A 16,251-nucleotide genomic window follows, 5' to 3' on the forward strand; every position below is an offset into this window, starting at 1 on the left:
CTTGAGGACATTACAGATCTATATTACAAACTCTTGACTGAACTGATGGCTTTAAAGATCAATCTGGAAGTGTTTGGGTTTATCACAAGTCCATAAATATTGTCTTGCCAAAATGTTAAAATCCCAGTATTCATAGGGAAATAGTTTATTGGTTTTAAATATATATTTCAATTTCTTTCTATTAATAAATAGTATTAATGACACATATATTTATCATGTTTTTTAATATCTCTATACAGTTATTTACCAATAGCTCTCTATTAATAGAGCGAAAACACTACATCTTTTATAAGCATATATAACTGATATAGTAGAACAAGACTTAAAAAACCAAAGCTCTTTATTAATAGATTGTGAAAATACTATAAAACTATATCTTTAATAAGATATGGTATAACAAGACTAAAAGACCATTTATTCAGAACATTTTTTGATGATAATTCTTCATTGGCCTTAATTCATCTAGCTTAATTGCAAATGCTCTGATCTGCAAAGCCTTTATTTCACGCAGGTTACATACAAACATTTATGTGCTTTCATTCAATGAAGAATATTGTAAGGGGGCGTTTCTGAATTCATCCAGCTCATTTGCAATTCCTCTTCCCTGCTTCGACCTCCAGCTGCAGCATCTACAGGAAAGATGGCCTCAATTTCTTTCATGTCATCTGCAGTCAGATTTACAGAGACCGAGAATATATTATCGTCCAGGTTCTTAATCTTGGTGGTTCCGGGTATGGGCACAACATCATTCCCCTGGTGCTGAACCCATGCAAGAGCAAGCTGGCTTGGGCTGCATCCTTTTCGTAAACTGATCTCACTTAGCTTTTGGAATAGAGCTTGGTTGTGCCCAAGATTCTCACTTTGAAGCCTTGGACTCCCCTGTTTAACAAATCAATTATATGATCTGGATTAATTTAGAATGATAAAATCAAATTAAAGTAATTGTCACCTTCAATTCTCCACTTTGGTCTTCTAATATAGATTTGTGTTTAGATTTTATTTTGTTTGAACTTATCCTTCATATCAAAAGTAAAATTCAATCCGATACCTTACGGTAGTCATAATCAGTCACACTTTCAAGAAGTTTTGCTCCTGAGGCAAAGAATCCCCTGCCTAAAGGGCTGTATGTAACAATCCCAATCCCCAACTCCCTGCGAATGAAAACAACGAAATTAAACTAATCAGCATTCACATGACTTATTTAAATTCTTACAAGTTCCTTATCAAAGCCTCCAATTCGAGTTTTGGTATAAACCCAATTTCACAAATATTTGTCCTCAGTGCTCTACATAAATGAATTAAAAATGAAATTAGTGACTGTTGTGTTATTGTACTGTCACACTGTATGCCTGCAGGTAGGAATGATTTGGGCCTCAGAATCCCTAGTCCAGAGAGACCATTCAATCTGCACAGCAGTGATTGGATGCACTGCATGGGCTCTACGGATTGTTGAAGCAGAGGCTTCGGACAAACCCACATATTTTATCTTTCCCTCTTCTACCAGCTTCTTTAGTTCACCCATCTGTATAAAAGGCCATGTCAATTGCTTGTTATTAGACTTCTTTTGGTTCGCTAGACCTCAGTTAAAGCTAGAGGGATACACGTTTGTCCTTGAAAGCCGTACAACCTTGATGATTCAGACACTACAGTAGCTTGATAAAAGAACATTTTTTAGCCAGATTACAAGTTTGAAATCTTAAGAATTATAGTAGCTTGATGAAGCATATCTGCCGCAATATTACAGGTTTCAAATCTTAAGACTTACAGTAGCTGATAAAAAATATTTTGGTGCAAGATTACAGGTTTGAGATCTGAAGACTTACAGTAGCTTCTATGGGTACACTAGTATCCACCCTGTGCTGATAATAAAGATCAATGTAGTCTACATCAAGCCTCTTGAGGCTTGCTTCACAGGCAGCCCTCACGTATGCAGGATCTCCTCTCAGGCCGAATTCTCCATTAGCCCAAGTGATTCCAAACTTAGTAGCAATCTGCACCTTCTCTCTGATGCCTTTCAGAGCCTATTTAGGAACAATAAATGCAATATTCATAAATTAGAACAATGAGAAAATACATTAAGTCCATAGGAGTAATGGATTAGGAATTGAAAACAGGATACTTCTGAAAGAGAGCACGGACAACTAACTGTAAAGCTTTTAGGCATTTTTTTTTTGAAAGCCATGGAAGTGTGAGATTAAGATTTACTAACAAAACTGACCTTTCCTAGAAGAATTTCATTGGTTTCTGGTCCATACATGTCTGAAGTATCAAGAAAAGTGACACCTCTGTTGACAGCATAGTGAATGAGGTCAATCATCTCTTGCTCAGGTTTGGGAGGGCCGTACAAAAAGGACATGCCCATACATCCCAGACCCTGTGCAGACACACAAAGTCCCTGCTGCCCCAACTTTTTCGTACCCACATTCGCCATTGCAGTATTTTCTTCTGTGAAGATATGAATGAAGTTGAAATGTTATGGTACAATGTTTAGCACATACAACTTTTCGCCATTATATACTGTAGCATCATCTCTTTTCAGCCTATCGAAATTAACTTGGTCTTTAAACTATGGAAATTGACCTGATCTCGCATTATTTTATTTCCGATTATCGAAATTGAATTGGTCTCGCATTTATTTTGTTTCAGTCTATCAAAATTGACTTGGACTGGCATCATTTTGTTTCAGCCTGCCAAAATTGAATTGTTCGGCGAAAAGTCTTGTTTTCAAGATAAGTATCGTAGAGGTTGCATGTTTTCGAAGCTTCCAAGGATTAGATGTGGTGGAATAAGCATTAGTTGTCGCACAAAAGATGTTCTTAACTCAAAAGCATGTTCTAAATCGTTATTTAAGTAGACGTCATGTTTCGCCATTACTATGGACAAACGGCATTAATGATTAAGGTAGAATAAGCCGAAGGAATAAAATAAGATTAGCAATTGACATATTTTCTGTATTTGTTGAATTTAAAAAAAGAAACATCTGAAAACGTTTTCTGTATTTTAGTCTTCAGTGCAGGTAAAAAGCTTTCAAAGCTTATTTGATAAATAATTTACCAGATCTAGCCATAACAGTATGAGAACGTAACATCTGCAAATGTTTTCTGTATTTTAATCTTCAATCTAGTTAAATTTATAAAAAGGGAAAAGCTTCAAAATTTATTTGATAAATAATTTGTTGAGAAATAAGGGGTTGTACACCTTGCATAATAATGTTTATAATTGTAATATTTATTTATTATGTGATGTTGCATATAGATGTGTTGATGTGCAAGTGGAAGTAAAAATCCCAGATAATTAAATATTGGAGAACAAGTTAGATGCAAAGAAATATTGAAGAAAAAAAATGAGCTTCAAAACAACACACAAGACATGAATTTACGTGGTAAAATCTTGATAAAATACCAAGGAAACATTCACGGGGCAAAGTATCAGTAATCTTATTGCTCAAGAGAAAATAATTACAAACTTCACGGCTGCTAACAATTACATCACTTTTGCCTTTACAAGCAACATAGATATATACAAAAATTCTTCTAAATGCAACCACCATCAATCATAGAAATAACCTGATCAACTCCTTATAAGAAAGTAAGAACTTTCCCACAAAGAATAAGTGTTATTCTGAAGGTGAGAATATCCACACTAGGCTCAATGACCGGTGCTTCAGTTGCTTCCTGTGTAACAGTAATGTCCGGTTGTTGTAAAGGTTCCATAACTAGTTCAATGATATTACCAGTTGTATCAATAGTGTCCTGGATTTCATCAATATCATCTACAAAGATAACCAGTAGAGAAGTAGTTTCATCCTTATGCTTAATAGGATAGACAATATCTGGTGCAATAATTTCTTCTTCATCTAGCTTCGATTGAGCTCCAGTCTCTGTTTGATCAGTTTTATGAGACATCATTTGCTCATGCATCCTTTGAATATTTCTGGCTATTTGGTGAGTATCAACTTCAATACATTGAACCTTTTCAGCCAATAACTTCAATCTTCTTGCCTTAGAATGAAATTGTCCTTTGAAATTATCAAGCAATTCTAATAATTCATCTCTAGGTGACTGAGGAAAATATTGAATGAAAACTCTATCAATAATTTCTTGATCTTCAGACAAAAGTCTGTGGTAATTGTGAAACAAATGCCTTTTGCAAAGTGTTTCACCACATCTTCAGGTAGCCTTAACCTCATGCTCATCTTCTTTTGTAACTCATTAAAATATCTGTTCATAGCAACAGGGAATGTGTTCTTTATAGCCTTAATGATGTTCTTGATTTGAGTTGTTACTAGTATGTCTTTTGACCATTGAATGTCACCAATTCCTAGTAGGAAATTTAAAAAATAGAAGAATAGACCAATCAATAGTTGACCATATTTGAACTTTTGACTAAGACCAAAATCCAATATGCTTCACTGTCTTTCTTAATTGATTGCAGGTTCAACATCAATTGGCTCCTTATTGCCTCGCATAAGTCATAATTTGCATTCTCAACAATCATCCTATAAGTTGATTGCACAACAACAGATGGCACATTGTTCATCCTACTGGAATAAAATATCCTATAACTAATGACCATAGTTGCAAGTCTAACTAGGGTCTTTAATGTTGTTGATCGAAAACGCATGATCGTCAAATGTGGTCTGCGTCAGTGCAATCACAGTCTCTTTTGAAATTTTCCTCAGCTTTGGAACTTCACCAGTTTGCCAAAAACCAGTCACTACATGAATTGCTTCCTTCGTAATTGTGTGCGACCTGTCAAGATACATATTCTCTCCATGCACATGACTACGAATTATCCTTACATGTTCTTCTTCAAAATCTTCAAGAAAATATGCCACATTGTGAAAACCTTTTTCATAAACCCTAAATAACTCGGGTTTGATTTTCCTGCTTTTATCACATAAAGATTTGAGTTGAGAATAAATTGACAGTGATCCTAAATCCTCAATTTTATAGTTAATATAGCTGGATAAATCACATTTGATCATAACACCATCAGGAACTTGAGATAATGCATTGTATGATACTATTTTGTCTGATTCCATGGACTCCATATGTTTAGCAGTAATCATAAGTCTCTTTGCTTGCTTAGACGACGATGCCATTCTAGATTATCTAGATTTGAGAGTAATTAACAAAATAATACCTTATTCCCTTCGTGCTGGCAGGGTTTCTGGTTGAAATCTAAAATGCACACTCGTTTCGCCTTCTCTTATCTTCGAATCCGCAACACAAATCCATTCACAATCAGCTAGCAATTCTCTTTTTCTCTCTACAGGTGCTCAAAAACTCTCCTTCAAATGCAATTAGGGTAAAAATTACCTGATAAAAATTGCTTTTATAAACTTACCCACTGCATTAATTACACAATCGATAGGGTAACAAACCCTAATATATTGTTTAACAAAACTTGCCTATACCGATAGGTATATAACCAGTTGAGGATTCGATAGAAAACTGATAGATAATGATATCAAGAATTCACAAAACAATTCAAAATGCAAAACTCTCTTACCACACATTCTTCAAGGGGTCCAGAAGTAGTTTACCGCTATGCTCCCCTTAGGCCTGTTGAAAGGCTTAGTTCTCTGGTGCAGGATTCTCCACACTAGGTGAAGGGTTATATTCCTCTGCTAGCTTGTCTTCACTCTTCTTCTTCCATATTATGTTCATCTCCACTCTGGTTTCCTCAACATCGACCTTCTGCTTACCTTTCTGATCTTCAAAGTGGTTAACCGGTTTGTTCTTCCTAGTTCTACAAAACTTTGCCATGTGTCTCGGTTTGTGACAATGATAGCAAGCCATCCCAGATGATCTCCAAGGTCCTGCATTACCTCTTCCAGTTCTCCTTCTACAATTCATGGCCACATATCCATATTTATTGCAAATGGTGCAAATCACATTTGTTACCTTTTCCATTTCATATGGACTAAACCGGTTGACATAGGGTTTCTGCCAGTTCATGTTTCTCCAGTTGTCATAGGTTCTCCTCCAATCACCATTAGGTCTTGGATTCATGTGAGGTGTCAAATGGTTTGCTCCATATCTGCATTCAACTTATCTATGTCCATATATGTTGCATGTGAAACAATGACCTTCAAATCTTCTAGACACATACCTAGCATTTGCATTATAGCTTGTGTTCTTGTTAGGTCTGCTTCTACACACATTAGTAGTATGTCCAGGTTTACGACAGATAAAGAAAACAGGTTTGAAATATTTCTTATCGGTAGGCTTGTTAGCCTTAGGATCAGTTTTACCTTTGTGCATGGTGCTCTTGGTACCAGAAGATTCTCCTTTCTTAGATGTACTAAAACCTAGTCCAGATGTGTCACCTTTCATCCTCTGAGATTGGATCTGCTCATCCAGCATAGAAGAACTCTTATTGAACTTTTCAAGCTTTCCATTAGCCTCAATGAGTTCTCTGGTAAGATCAACATTGTGTTTTGTCAGAGTCTCTCTTAGAGATGTTGCCATTTCAAGATCTAGCTGCAATGCTTCTTTCTCTTCCTTCTCCTCATGCCAATGTTCATACAAAGTTGCCTTCTCATGTTTGATCTTAGCAATCTCATGATCTCTCTCTTTGATTAGGTCTTCAGTTTCCCTTCTTGCTTCAAGCTCTTGGCTCATGCGAATGGTTAGGGCTTCAAGCTCTCTCCTCAGATTTAGCTTTTAACCATTCAGTTTTTCAACTTCTTCAACCAATGCATCAATGTTGGCCTCATCTGAACAACTATTATCAGAAATATCTAATAGTTGCTCAGTCAACTCTCTCCTTTTAATTTGTGAAGCTCTAAATCTAGCCCTTAGGGTTTCAAGCTCTTCCTTGGTTGCATCAAGAACTCTAGCCATCTCTAAATAATTCATATCCCCAATGGTGGCTTTAGGGTTTCCTTCCAAGTGATTAAGCCTTAAAGAAGTTAGGCTTTGATACTAATTGATAGACTTATAAAGCACTGAGAGGGGGGGGTGACTCAGTGACAACAAAAACAATACCACTTCAAACACAGAAGAACGTAAAGACAATTAACCACTTTACTTAATACTATGCATGCAATCCAAAATGATATTAAAGCGTCCACAATAAGTAAAACATCCACCATAACACAAGTGTTTATACGTGGAAAACCCAACTAGGAAAAACCATGGTGAGATGAGACTCACAAGTTAACTATCTGCAGTAATAGGTAACTGACCGGTAAGGTCTACAAAGTGCTCTGCTAGGAGTGAATCTTGTTAAAGATCCCAAAGCCCTGTTAGGAGCTATACCCTGTTAAAGGTAGTACCCTGTTAGGAGTAACCACAGTAGAGGATTTCAAACCCAAACTAATGGATCACCTGGTTAGAGGATTTGTATAATGAAGCTTGTTAGAGATTACCTGGTTAGGGGATTTGATTGTTGTAGTGATTAGAAAACAACAGGCGGTGTGATCTAAAAGTAGCACAACTTGCTTGAATAGATCATCTTTTGCTCACTCAAAACATCATCACCAACATACTGCAACGCCTTCAGTAAATTGCAACAATTTAACACTTCTATCTCGCATCATGAAAATAGTTCATCACCATGTCATTATATAGACATTAGATTTCATGTCGTCTTGGGAATCACATCACAATTTCCTAGGTGCAGTGTATCTAGACAATCTAACATAACACATCACAGATTGCCGCCAAATCTATTGGTTAGGGATAACTCATCACGACCAGTGATAACTCATCACACAATCAGTGAGACCCATTGGAACATCGATACAGGTTAAGAGTTAACCTCTTCCAACTCATAGATCGATTGTCCTCCATGCGGTTCCTTGTTGATCTTCGTTGAATCTCCAAGTTGGTGTCATGCCATTCCTGCATATATCTACATATATCGGTTAGACACCTTCAAAACCGATTGGACTTCTCTATACATATAATACTATCGGTTTGCATTACAAAGTCTTAGGAATAGTACCGGTTTGTCTTAACTAAGATGACTAAGACAATGTGAACATATGTGTGTGTATACATGTGCCATCAATGACAACACATGAAGTCACCCATTACAAGAATCATCATCAAGCCAACAGGTCGATCTAAGGACCTCCTATCCTCAATAGACCTAGTGTCTAAGTTGGGATCTCTCTCTCAAGCCATTGAATATGAATCATTGTCTTTTTTCTATTTTGTATGTAAAAAATCTAGACATTGGGCGAAAAGATGCCCTCTAAATGGTGACAAGGGAGACTCCAGACCCAAAGTACCTAGGCATTGGAAACCTAAAACTAAGCTGGATGAAAAGGGAGAAGAATTAGTTGATAATATGAATGAGGGAAGCCTCCAGTAACCCTAAATCATTTGAGAAGGGAGAGGAGTCGGGAGTGAATGAGGTGGCCTCTAGTAGCTCTAAAGAGGATATCCAAGTCGGGGTAAAATCCCCTTGTCTTGAGCAGGAAGATATGAAGACAATTTCTGGGGAAGATGGTTCCAAGGTTGTATCCTCTCAACATATGGAGGATAAAATTAGTAATGTTGAACTGCATCTGGAAGCTAGCGTTGAAAAGAATAGGAGTGGAGATCTAGAAGAAGGGGAGGTGTTGGTCCAGTCATCCAATGATGTTGGGTCTAGAAATATTATTGTAAGTGATATTGGCAGTGATTTGGAGGGCTTGGTTGGGTCAAAGGGCTAGTTGGACTATACATTGAAAGATAGGCAATATTCATGCATGATGGGTTCTTCTTTTGGTTTTTCTGTGTGTAACTATAGAGATTTCCTCAAATCTAAACTTTAATGGTATTCTATTAGTTATGCATCCAAATACTATAGTTTTGGACACTGCTCAATCTCCAAGTCTTGAGTGGAGTAGAGATGAAAAGGATAATATTAACCTGGAAGATATTGAGTTTGATAAAGATATGTCCTATACGAAAGTTGATAGGAGGAAGAAGAAAATGTAGTTGATCTTTGGAATAAGAGTCTCCACCAGAAACAAAATGAGGGCAGGTTGTGGACCCCAACGAAGTGTGGGCAAGAAATCTTCAAAATGGAAAAGAGAGCAAGAGTGTTTCCAAAACATTGTTGATGGATCATAGAAGATGACCCATGAACGTATCTTCCAATCCCCTGGTAAGAAATGAAACTTTTATCTTGGAATATTAGGGGGCTTAATAGTTCCCATAAACAAGACGTTGTTCATAATTTTGCTAGGGATCATAGACCAGATATTATTCTTATTCAAGAAACTAAGATGCCTAAGGATAAAGTTGAAAAATTGAAGTTTTTCAAGTTTTGTGAATCTCAAGGTAGTAGTTTTGATGGTGCTTCTGGGGTAGTTGTCACCTTATGGAACTCACAGTTTGTTCAAGGTATCCCTTTATTTGATGATGGCAATCATGTTGTTACTCTATTCAAGCACACTAGAGATGGGTTTTCATCAATTTTGTCTAATATTTATGCCCCCAATAATAAGGTTTCAACAAGGAGATTTTGGGTGATGCTTTCCTCTTTTCGAAGAAACCATTTTGATTTTCCTTGGCTTATTATAGGAGACTTTAATACCCCCTACAAGAATCAAAAAAGTTTGGGGGGTACCAAATACAACTAGATAGAAAACAGGAGCTAGCTGACTTTATTAATGATCATTGTCTTATAGATCTGGACCTTTCAGGAGCTAACTATACTTGGACCAACAAAAGGGTAGGTGATAAGCTTATTCAAGTTAGGTTGGATAGGTCCCTCATTTCTACAGATTGGCTGCTTCATTATCTTTGCTCTTTGAAGGTGATGCATAGAATTGGATCTGATCACTATCCCATAAGTTTTGTGGCGGAACCTAAAGAAGGGAGAAGGAGATTCCCTTTTAGATTTGAAAATATGTGGCTTTCTCACCCGAGTTTGTATGATTGAATAACGAATTGGTGGGATGTTGAGATTGATGGAACTGCACTATTTCACATTGCTAAAAAGCTTAGAATTGTTAAGGAAAATGTTAGAAAGTGGAATAAGGAGATCTTTGGTGACATTTTTCTGATGAAGTTGGCTATCTAGGCTGAGTTGAGCCTTATCCAGGAAAAAATTCAAGAAGGATATCTAGGGAATCATTTCTCTAAGGAAAGTGACATCCTGTCAAGATATCATTGTGTCATCTCAAGAGAGGAGTTGTTTTGGAAGCAATGCTCCAGGTCTCTTTGGTTACATGCTAAAGATAAAAATACTAGATTCTTTCATATCACTACTTTGAAGCATAGAGCTGCAAATAGAATTGATCATATTCTTAAAGATGGGATCAAACGTGAGTGTGATGAAGATATTAGCAAAGTTGCTGTGGAGTATTTTGCTAACCTTTTAAAGGCTGATCCTGTGTCGGGCCTAGAGGCTCAGAATAGTCTTGTTGACTCCATCTCAAATATTTTGACTATTGACTAGAACAAAATGTTGGTTGCTATTCCATCTAATGAAGAGATTAAGAAGGTTGTTTTCTCCTTTGATGGCAATAAGGCTCCTGGACTGGATGGTTTCTCCATGCTCTTCTTCCAGATCTTTTGGGATATTATGGAGGATGATGTTTCTAGTATTGTCAAGGAATTCTTTGGGGCTCGGTCTTTGCTTAAGTAACTTAATTCTACCTTTATTGTCCTTATTCCAAAAGAGAAAGGAGCCAATTCTCTAGATTCTTTTCACCCTATTAGCTTGTGTAATTCTTTCTACAAAATCATATCTAAGGTGTTGATGACAAGATTACTCGAGATTCTGCCTCTTCTGATTTCTCCTCAATAGAATGGTTTTGTGCTTGGGAGGCAGATCCTAGACTCTATCATTACTGTCCATGAGAAAATTCACTCTTTGAATGTTTCCAAGTCTCAAGGTTTTCTTTTGAAACTTGATATTTTTAAGGATTATGATAGGGTTGATTAGGCATTCCTTATGAATGTCCTTGTGGCCTTAGGCTTCTCTGACAGGGTCATTAGGCTCATTTGGAAGCTTATTTCTATAGAAATCCATGGTTGTTATTATCAATGGGTCTCCCTCCCATTTTAAAAAAACTTCTCATAGCTTAAGAAAAGGCGACCCTATCTCTCCTATCCTGTTTACTATTATGGTAGAGAGCTTGGGAAGATTTATTCAGAAATAGGTGGGTAATGGATCCGTAAAAGGTTTGAAACCTTCTTTTGCAGATCTGATTTGTTCTCATTAGCAATTCATTGATGATATTGTCTTAATGGGGAGCTTCACTGTTGGTGAAGCTAGAGGTATTAAGTCTACCCTAAGTCTTTATGAACATGCTTTGGATCAAATGGTAAATAGAACTAAAAGCTCCATATTCTTTATCAACACCCCAAAGGCTAGACATAAAAACATTGTTGATATCCTTGGCTGTCAGGTTGGAACACTCCCTTTGACCTATTTGGGATTACCTTTGGGGCTTAAACCTCTTGATTCTTTCTATCTCTATTTGATTGACGAGTTTAATAGGAAGTTGGTAGGTTGGAAAGGTGCCTTGTTGAGCCAAGTTGGGAAAGTTCAACTTCTGAAGTCCACTCTTCAAAACCCGTCGATGTATGCTTTGAGCTTATTCAAGATCTCTCCTAAGTATGCTAATATTATTGAGAAAATCCAAAAAATATTTTTTGTGGTCTAGGGCAGAGGAGTGAAAAATAATTGCTTTGGTGGCTTGGGAGAGTGCGTGTAAACCTAGGAGATATGGAAGTTTGGGGTTCAAGGGTATCAAATATTTCAATTATGTTCTTCTTGCTAAGCAAGTCTGGTGGACCTTTGGATGTAAAAGTGAATGGAACACCCTTTAGAATAATAAATGCCTTTATGTTTGTCATAACTTTCAGATGTTTCTCAATTCCCTGAATCTCCCTAATGAATCTCATCTTTGGAACAATATCATCAAGGTGAGGGATGTTTCTCTTCTAGGGTCTATTGGAAATTGGGAAATGGCAGAAGTATTTTGTTCTGGGATGATTATTGGATTGGTAAGGCTTTGATGGCTTCTGATCCTACTTTTGGGGCTTTTAAATAAGATTGCATTGCTTCTTTGGGTTTGAAAGTGGCGGATTATTAGGTTGATGGATGCCGAGTTAATCTCTCTTTGGTCAATCCTACCCTTGGGCCTCTACAGTCTTCTTTGAACTCTTTTTCTTTGGAGAATGAGAACTCTGAGGATGAGTTGGTTTGGAGATGCTCTTCATCTGGTAACTTCTCTATTGCCTGGGTGATGTGGTTATCTCTTAATTCTCCTCCCTTTGTGGTCTAAAGTTTGGATTAAACATTTGATTCCGAAGATCAATACTTTCTTTTGGCTCCTTGTCTTGAACAAGATCCTTACTACTGATAATCTCTGTAAGAGAGGTCTTTCCATTCCCAACATGTGGTATCTCTGCATGCAGGAAGCTAAATATGTTGATCATCTCTTCTTGCACTGGCCCTTTTCTACTGAATTCTGGAGTCAAGTGCTTCAAAGATGGGAATTATGATAGATCTTTCCTGAGTCAGTCAAGGATTTTATTTTCTAATGGAAGGTGTCAACTAAGAACCACATCTTACAGTCTCTCTGGTCTTTTGTTTTTGCTCATGTTGCTTGGGGAATATGGAAGGAGCGTAACAACAACATTTTCAAGGAGGCTTACCTTCAGCCAAATATTGTTTTTAGAAAAATCAATTGGGATATTAATGATAACCTCTCTATTTTAAACCCAAAGCCTAGTCGTCATAATAGACTGGTCTGTAATGACTATGAACTCAGGGTTGATAAGGCTTGGGAGGTGCAAATGTATATCTCTTTGATTCTTAAGACTAATCTTAAAAAAGGGTAATTCAAGCTTGGAGAAGGCCCACACAAGGATGGGTCAAAATTAACTTTTATGGGGCAGCCAAAGGTATCTTTGCATGCAGGAAGCTAAATTTGTTGATGATCTCTTCTTACAATACCCCTTTTCTGCTGAGGTCTGGAGTCAAGTGCTTAAAAGATGGGAATTATGTTGGATCTTTCCTGAGCTAGTCAAGGATTTTATTTCCCAATGGAAGGTGTCAACTAAGAACCATACCTTACCGTCTCTTTGGTCTTTTGTTTTTGCTCATGTTGCTTGGGGAATATGGAAGGAGCCTAACAACGTCATTTTCAAGGAGGCCTACCTTCAGCCAAATATTGTTTTTAGAAAAATCAATGGGGCTATTAATGATAACCTCTCTATTTTAAACCCAAAGCCTAGTCCTCATAATAGACTGGTCTACAATGACTATGAACTTAGGGTTGCTAAGGCTTGGGAGGTGCAAATTGATATCTCTTTCTCTTAAGACTAATCCTAAGAAAAGGGTAATTCAAGCTTGGAGAAGGCCCATGTAGGGATGGGTCAAAATTAGCTTTTATGGGGCAGCCAAAGGTAACCCTGGGCTAGCTATTTGTGGGGGAGTGTTCAGAGATCATAATGGCATGGTAATTTCAGCAATGGCGCTCCCCTTGGGAACTCAATCTAACAACCTAGTTGAATCCATTGGGGCCTTCCAATGTCTTAATCTTTCTACTTGCAACATAACTTCAAACATGTTTAGATTGAGGGTGATTCTAAAAATATCATACAATATCTCAAAGGTATATCCAAGCCTTCTTGGAATGTGGAGTTATGGATTAATAAAGCAAGGGATATTATTAACTCTCTCAAAAATTGCATTATATCCCATATTTATAGGGAGTCTAGTGTTGTTGTTGACTACCTCACTAACAAAGGGGTTAGTAGTGCTAGCCAAGTTACATGGACCAATGAGGATAGGGTGGATATTGAACTCTACATGCTCATCCTTCATGATAGATTGAGGCAGTAAGGACAATGAGTAATACTGATTTTATTATTCATAGTGATTCTAGAAAGATCACCTTTTAATCATTTTGGTATGTGTTGGCCACAGGTGATGCAATTATAGTGTTATTATTTCACATGCTTTGTGGGTGGTTTTCCCTTCTACTTGTTATTTTTGTTTTAGGGTGATCGATGTGTTTTATGTAATTTTTTTGAGCATCATGGGTGGAGCTAGGAAGCGGGTTGAGCCTCCAAGCTATGAGAAATTGAAGAAGATCCATAAAACCTAGAAGCTATGGGTGCAAGGGGGTGTCACTCCGGACATTGAGAAGTTGCAGGGGGTCAACAAGGATGTCATCGCTTATTTCGATAAGCACTAAAAGGAAGGAACCATTATCTTGCATGGGCGTAAAATTATTGTGGATGAGAAGTTGATAGCTAAAATCATGGGCCTTTCCTCTGATGGCATGAAATATTACATAGATAGTACTATACTGATATTGTAGTGCAAAACGTTCCAAAATCGAAGAAGGAAAAGGGGAAGCTAGTGAAGAAGACGACCAATTTTTATGATATCAATGTTCTCAAGGACATATGGGCCCAATTCCTTAAGGTACTTATGGATTATTTTACTCTTGATGGGCATTTCACTAGGGTTTATGGCCATCATTTTGTTTTGTTAAATCATTTCCACCATAATGTTAGAATTTCTTTTCCCTTGTTCTTGATGTCTTCCCTTCGGGCTAGCCTCAGAGATCATAGAAAGAATCTTGTTAAATACCCTATCCTTCATGAAGTGTTGCTGGTGTTAATTGATAAGCATCTTTAGGCCCTTCCTGCTCCTCCTTCTTATACCCCCACTTCTTCTGACAATAATACTATCGTTGGGGAGTATGAGGATGAGGATTTCTCCTCGGAGTTAGAGGATGAGACTTTCTCTCCTCCTAAAAAAGGTAAAACTGAGAATTCTCCTAAAGCTAAACCTTTTAAGGATAAGGGCAAGAAGGGTATGAAGCAAGTTGTTATCTCCTCCTCTTCTACCTCTGCTAGTAATGATGCCTTTGCTTTTGATGGTCATAGAGGGAATTCTGAGGATAATGCAGCCAATCAAAGAGTTAGCCCCGAGCCTGGTAGTCAGAATTTTGAAATTCCCCCTCGTCTCCTAATCAGGGGACTAATAATACTACTAGGGCTGCAGCTCAAAAGGACCTTCATCTTAAGAGTGTTGAGCTTAGTGACAAAAGGGATGACTATGTGGACATCATGGGTATGGCTAGAGACCATTCTATTGATACTTTCAACCTTTTTAAGTGGCTCTTCCATGAACTCAAAGATGTCAAACTTAACGAGAGGTCTTTGGGGAGCAAGCTGGAAGCTATGCCCACTCCTACTTGTCAAGATAAACATAATGGTGATGGTTAGTGGACTGTGGAAGAGGAAAATTCTATTGTGAATTGTATTAATAGAGTTGTTGCTGACATTGATCATATGAAGAAAGGGTTTGAAGATTGATTCTCCATTGTTGAGGAGAATTACAAGAAAATCCAGGCTACTCTCATGACCATTATGTCCAATAGTCACAGAATTGTCGAGCAAATTGTTGATGCTATGAATATAATGGTAAATAATCTAGACGACCAGGACAAGATGATGGTTAGTGTGGATGAGAACAAAGATAATACTCAGGTGGATTTTGGCCCTTGTAAGTGGACTAGGGGGATCCTGAAGAAAAAAGTTGCAACTCAGACTTTGGACTACAAAGATCTTAGGTCTGTTGCTAACAAAATAAGTCTTCTGGAGGCTGATGTTGTTGAGACCCTTAAGAGCCTTGTGTAATTTTTGTTCTCTATTTTCATGGTTTTGTCTATGTCTAGTTGCTGGTATGTGGGTCTCTGCTGGATTTTTGTTGCTAGTTTGGATTTTTGCTAGGTCTTTGGCTACCAAATGTATTGCTCTATCCTCTGCAACTTTTTTTGTTTTGGATTCTCTTTTTTTGTGTTGATTCTAAACCTTTTAGAATCTTCTTTGTAAAGGGTTCTAGGGCTCCTTGAAAACCTATTTTTTCCTTAATCCAAAACATCACAATTATTTACAAGCCTATTTATTGATGAATGATTCAGAAGTGTATGTGCACAACATTGATCAATAGTCAATGTCTATCTCCATGATACGTTTCAGTGATCTAGGGGAATTCTCAGACATGGGGTCTGTTAATCTGAATGAGGATGAGCCAACTGGCTCTATGAAGAATGATTCAGAGTATGGATGTTTCTTTGATGATATTAATACTATAAAGATGAACTTTAGTAGTGGATATGAAGACATGAACATTGCTAATGACATGGGGATATTGTGTGAATATGTGGAGACCAATGCATTTGGCGAGATTATGTGTGATTGTTATGCAAAGAAAAAGAGGGTTTATCAAGAAAGGAATCCTCATGATGATATGTGTGGCAAGACACTT

At 37.3% G+C, this 16,251-nt stretch overlaps 1 protein-coding gene across 2 annotated transcripts in view; it reads right to left on the reverse strand.

Annotated features, from left to right (window-relative positions):
• Positions 1–324: 324 nt before the first annotated feature.
• Positions 325–16,251, reverse strand: part of LOC131067984 (auxin-induced protein PCNT115) — a 77,674-nt gene continuing 61,747 nt past the window's right edge. The window contains exons 1-5 of one of the 2 annotated variants that reach the window (XM_058003166.2): positions 2,219–2,569; positions 1,824–2,021; positions 1,350–1,522; positions 1,049–1,151; positions 325–879 (exon numbers count right to left, since the gene is read on the reverse strand). In XM_058003166.2, coding sequence (XP_057859149.1) covers positions 541–879; positions 1,049–1,151; positions 1,350–1,522; positions 1,824–2,021; positions 2,219–2,431 — 1,026 coding nt within the window. In that variant the 5' untranslated portion in view covers positions 2,432–2,569 and the 3' untranslated portion in view covers positions 325–540. Of the gene's footprint in view, positions 880–1,048; positions 1,152–1,349; positions 1,523–1,823; positions 2,022–2,218; positions 2,570–16,251 lie in introns of those variants that run through there. The other variant, XM_058003167.2, reaches the window with a different exon arrangement.

The sequence above is a fragment of the Cryptomeria japonica genome, chromosome 6 (assembly GCF_030272615.1).
Source record: "Cryptomeria japonica chromosome 6, Sugi_1.0, whole genome shotgun sequence".
Taxonomy (NCBI): Eukaryota; Viridiplantae; Streptophyta; class Pinopsida; order Cupressales; family Cupressaceae; genus Cryptomeria; species Cryptomeria japonica.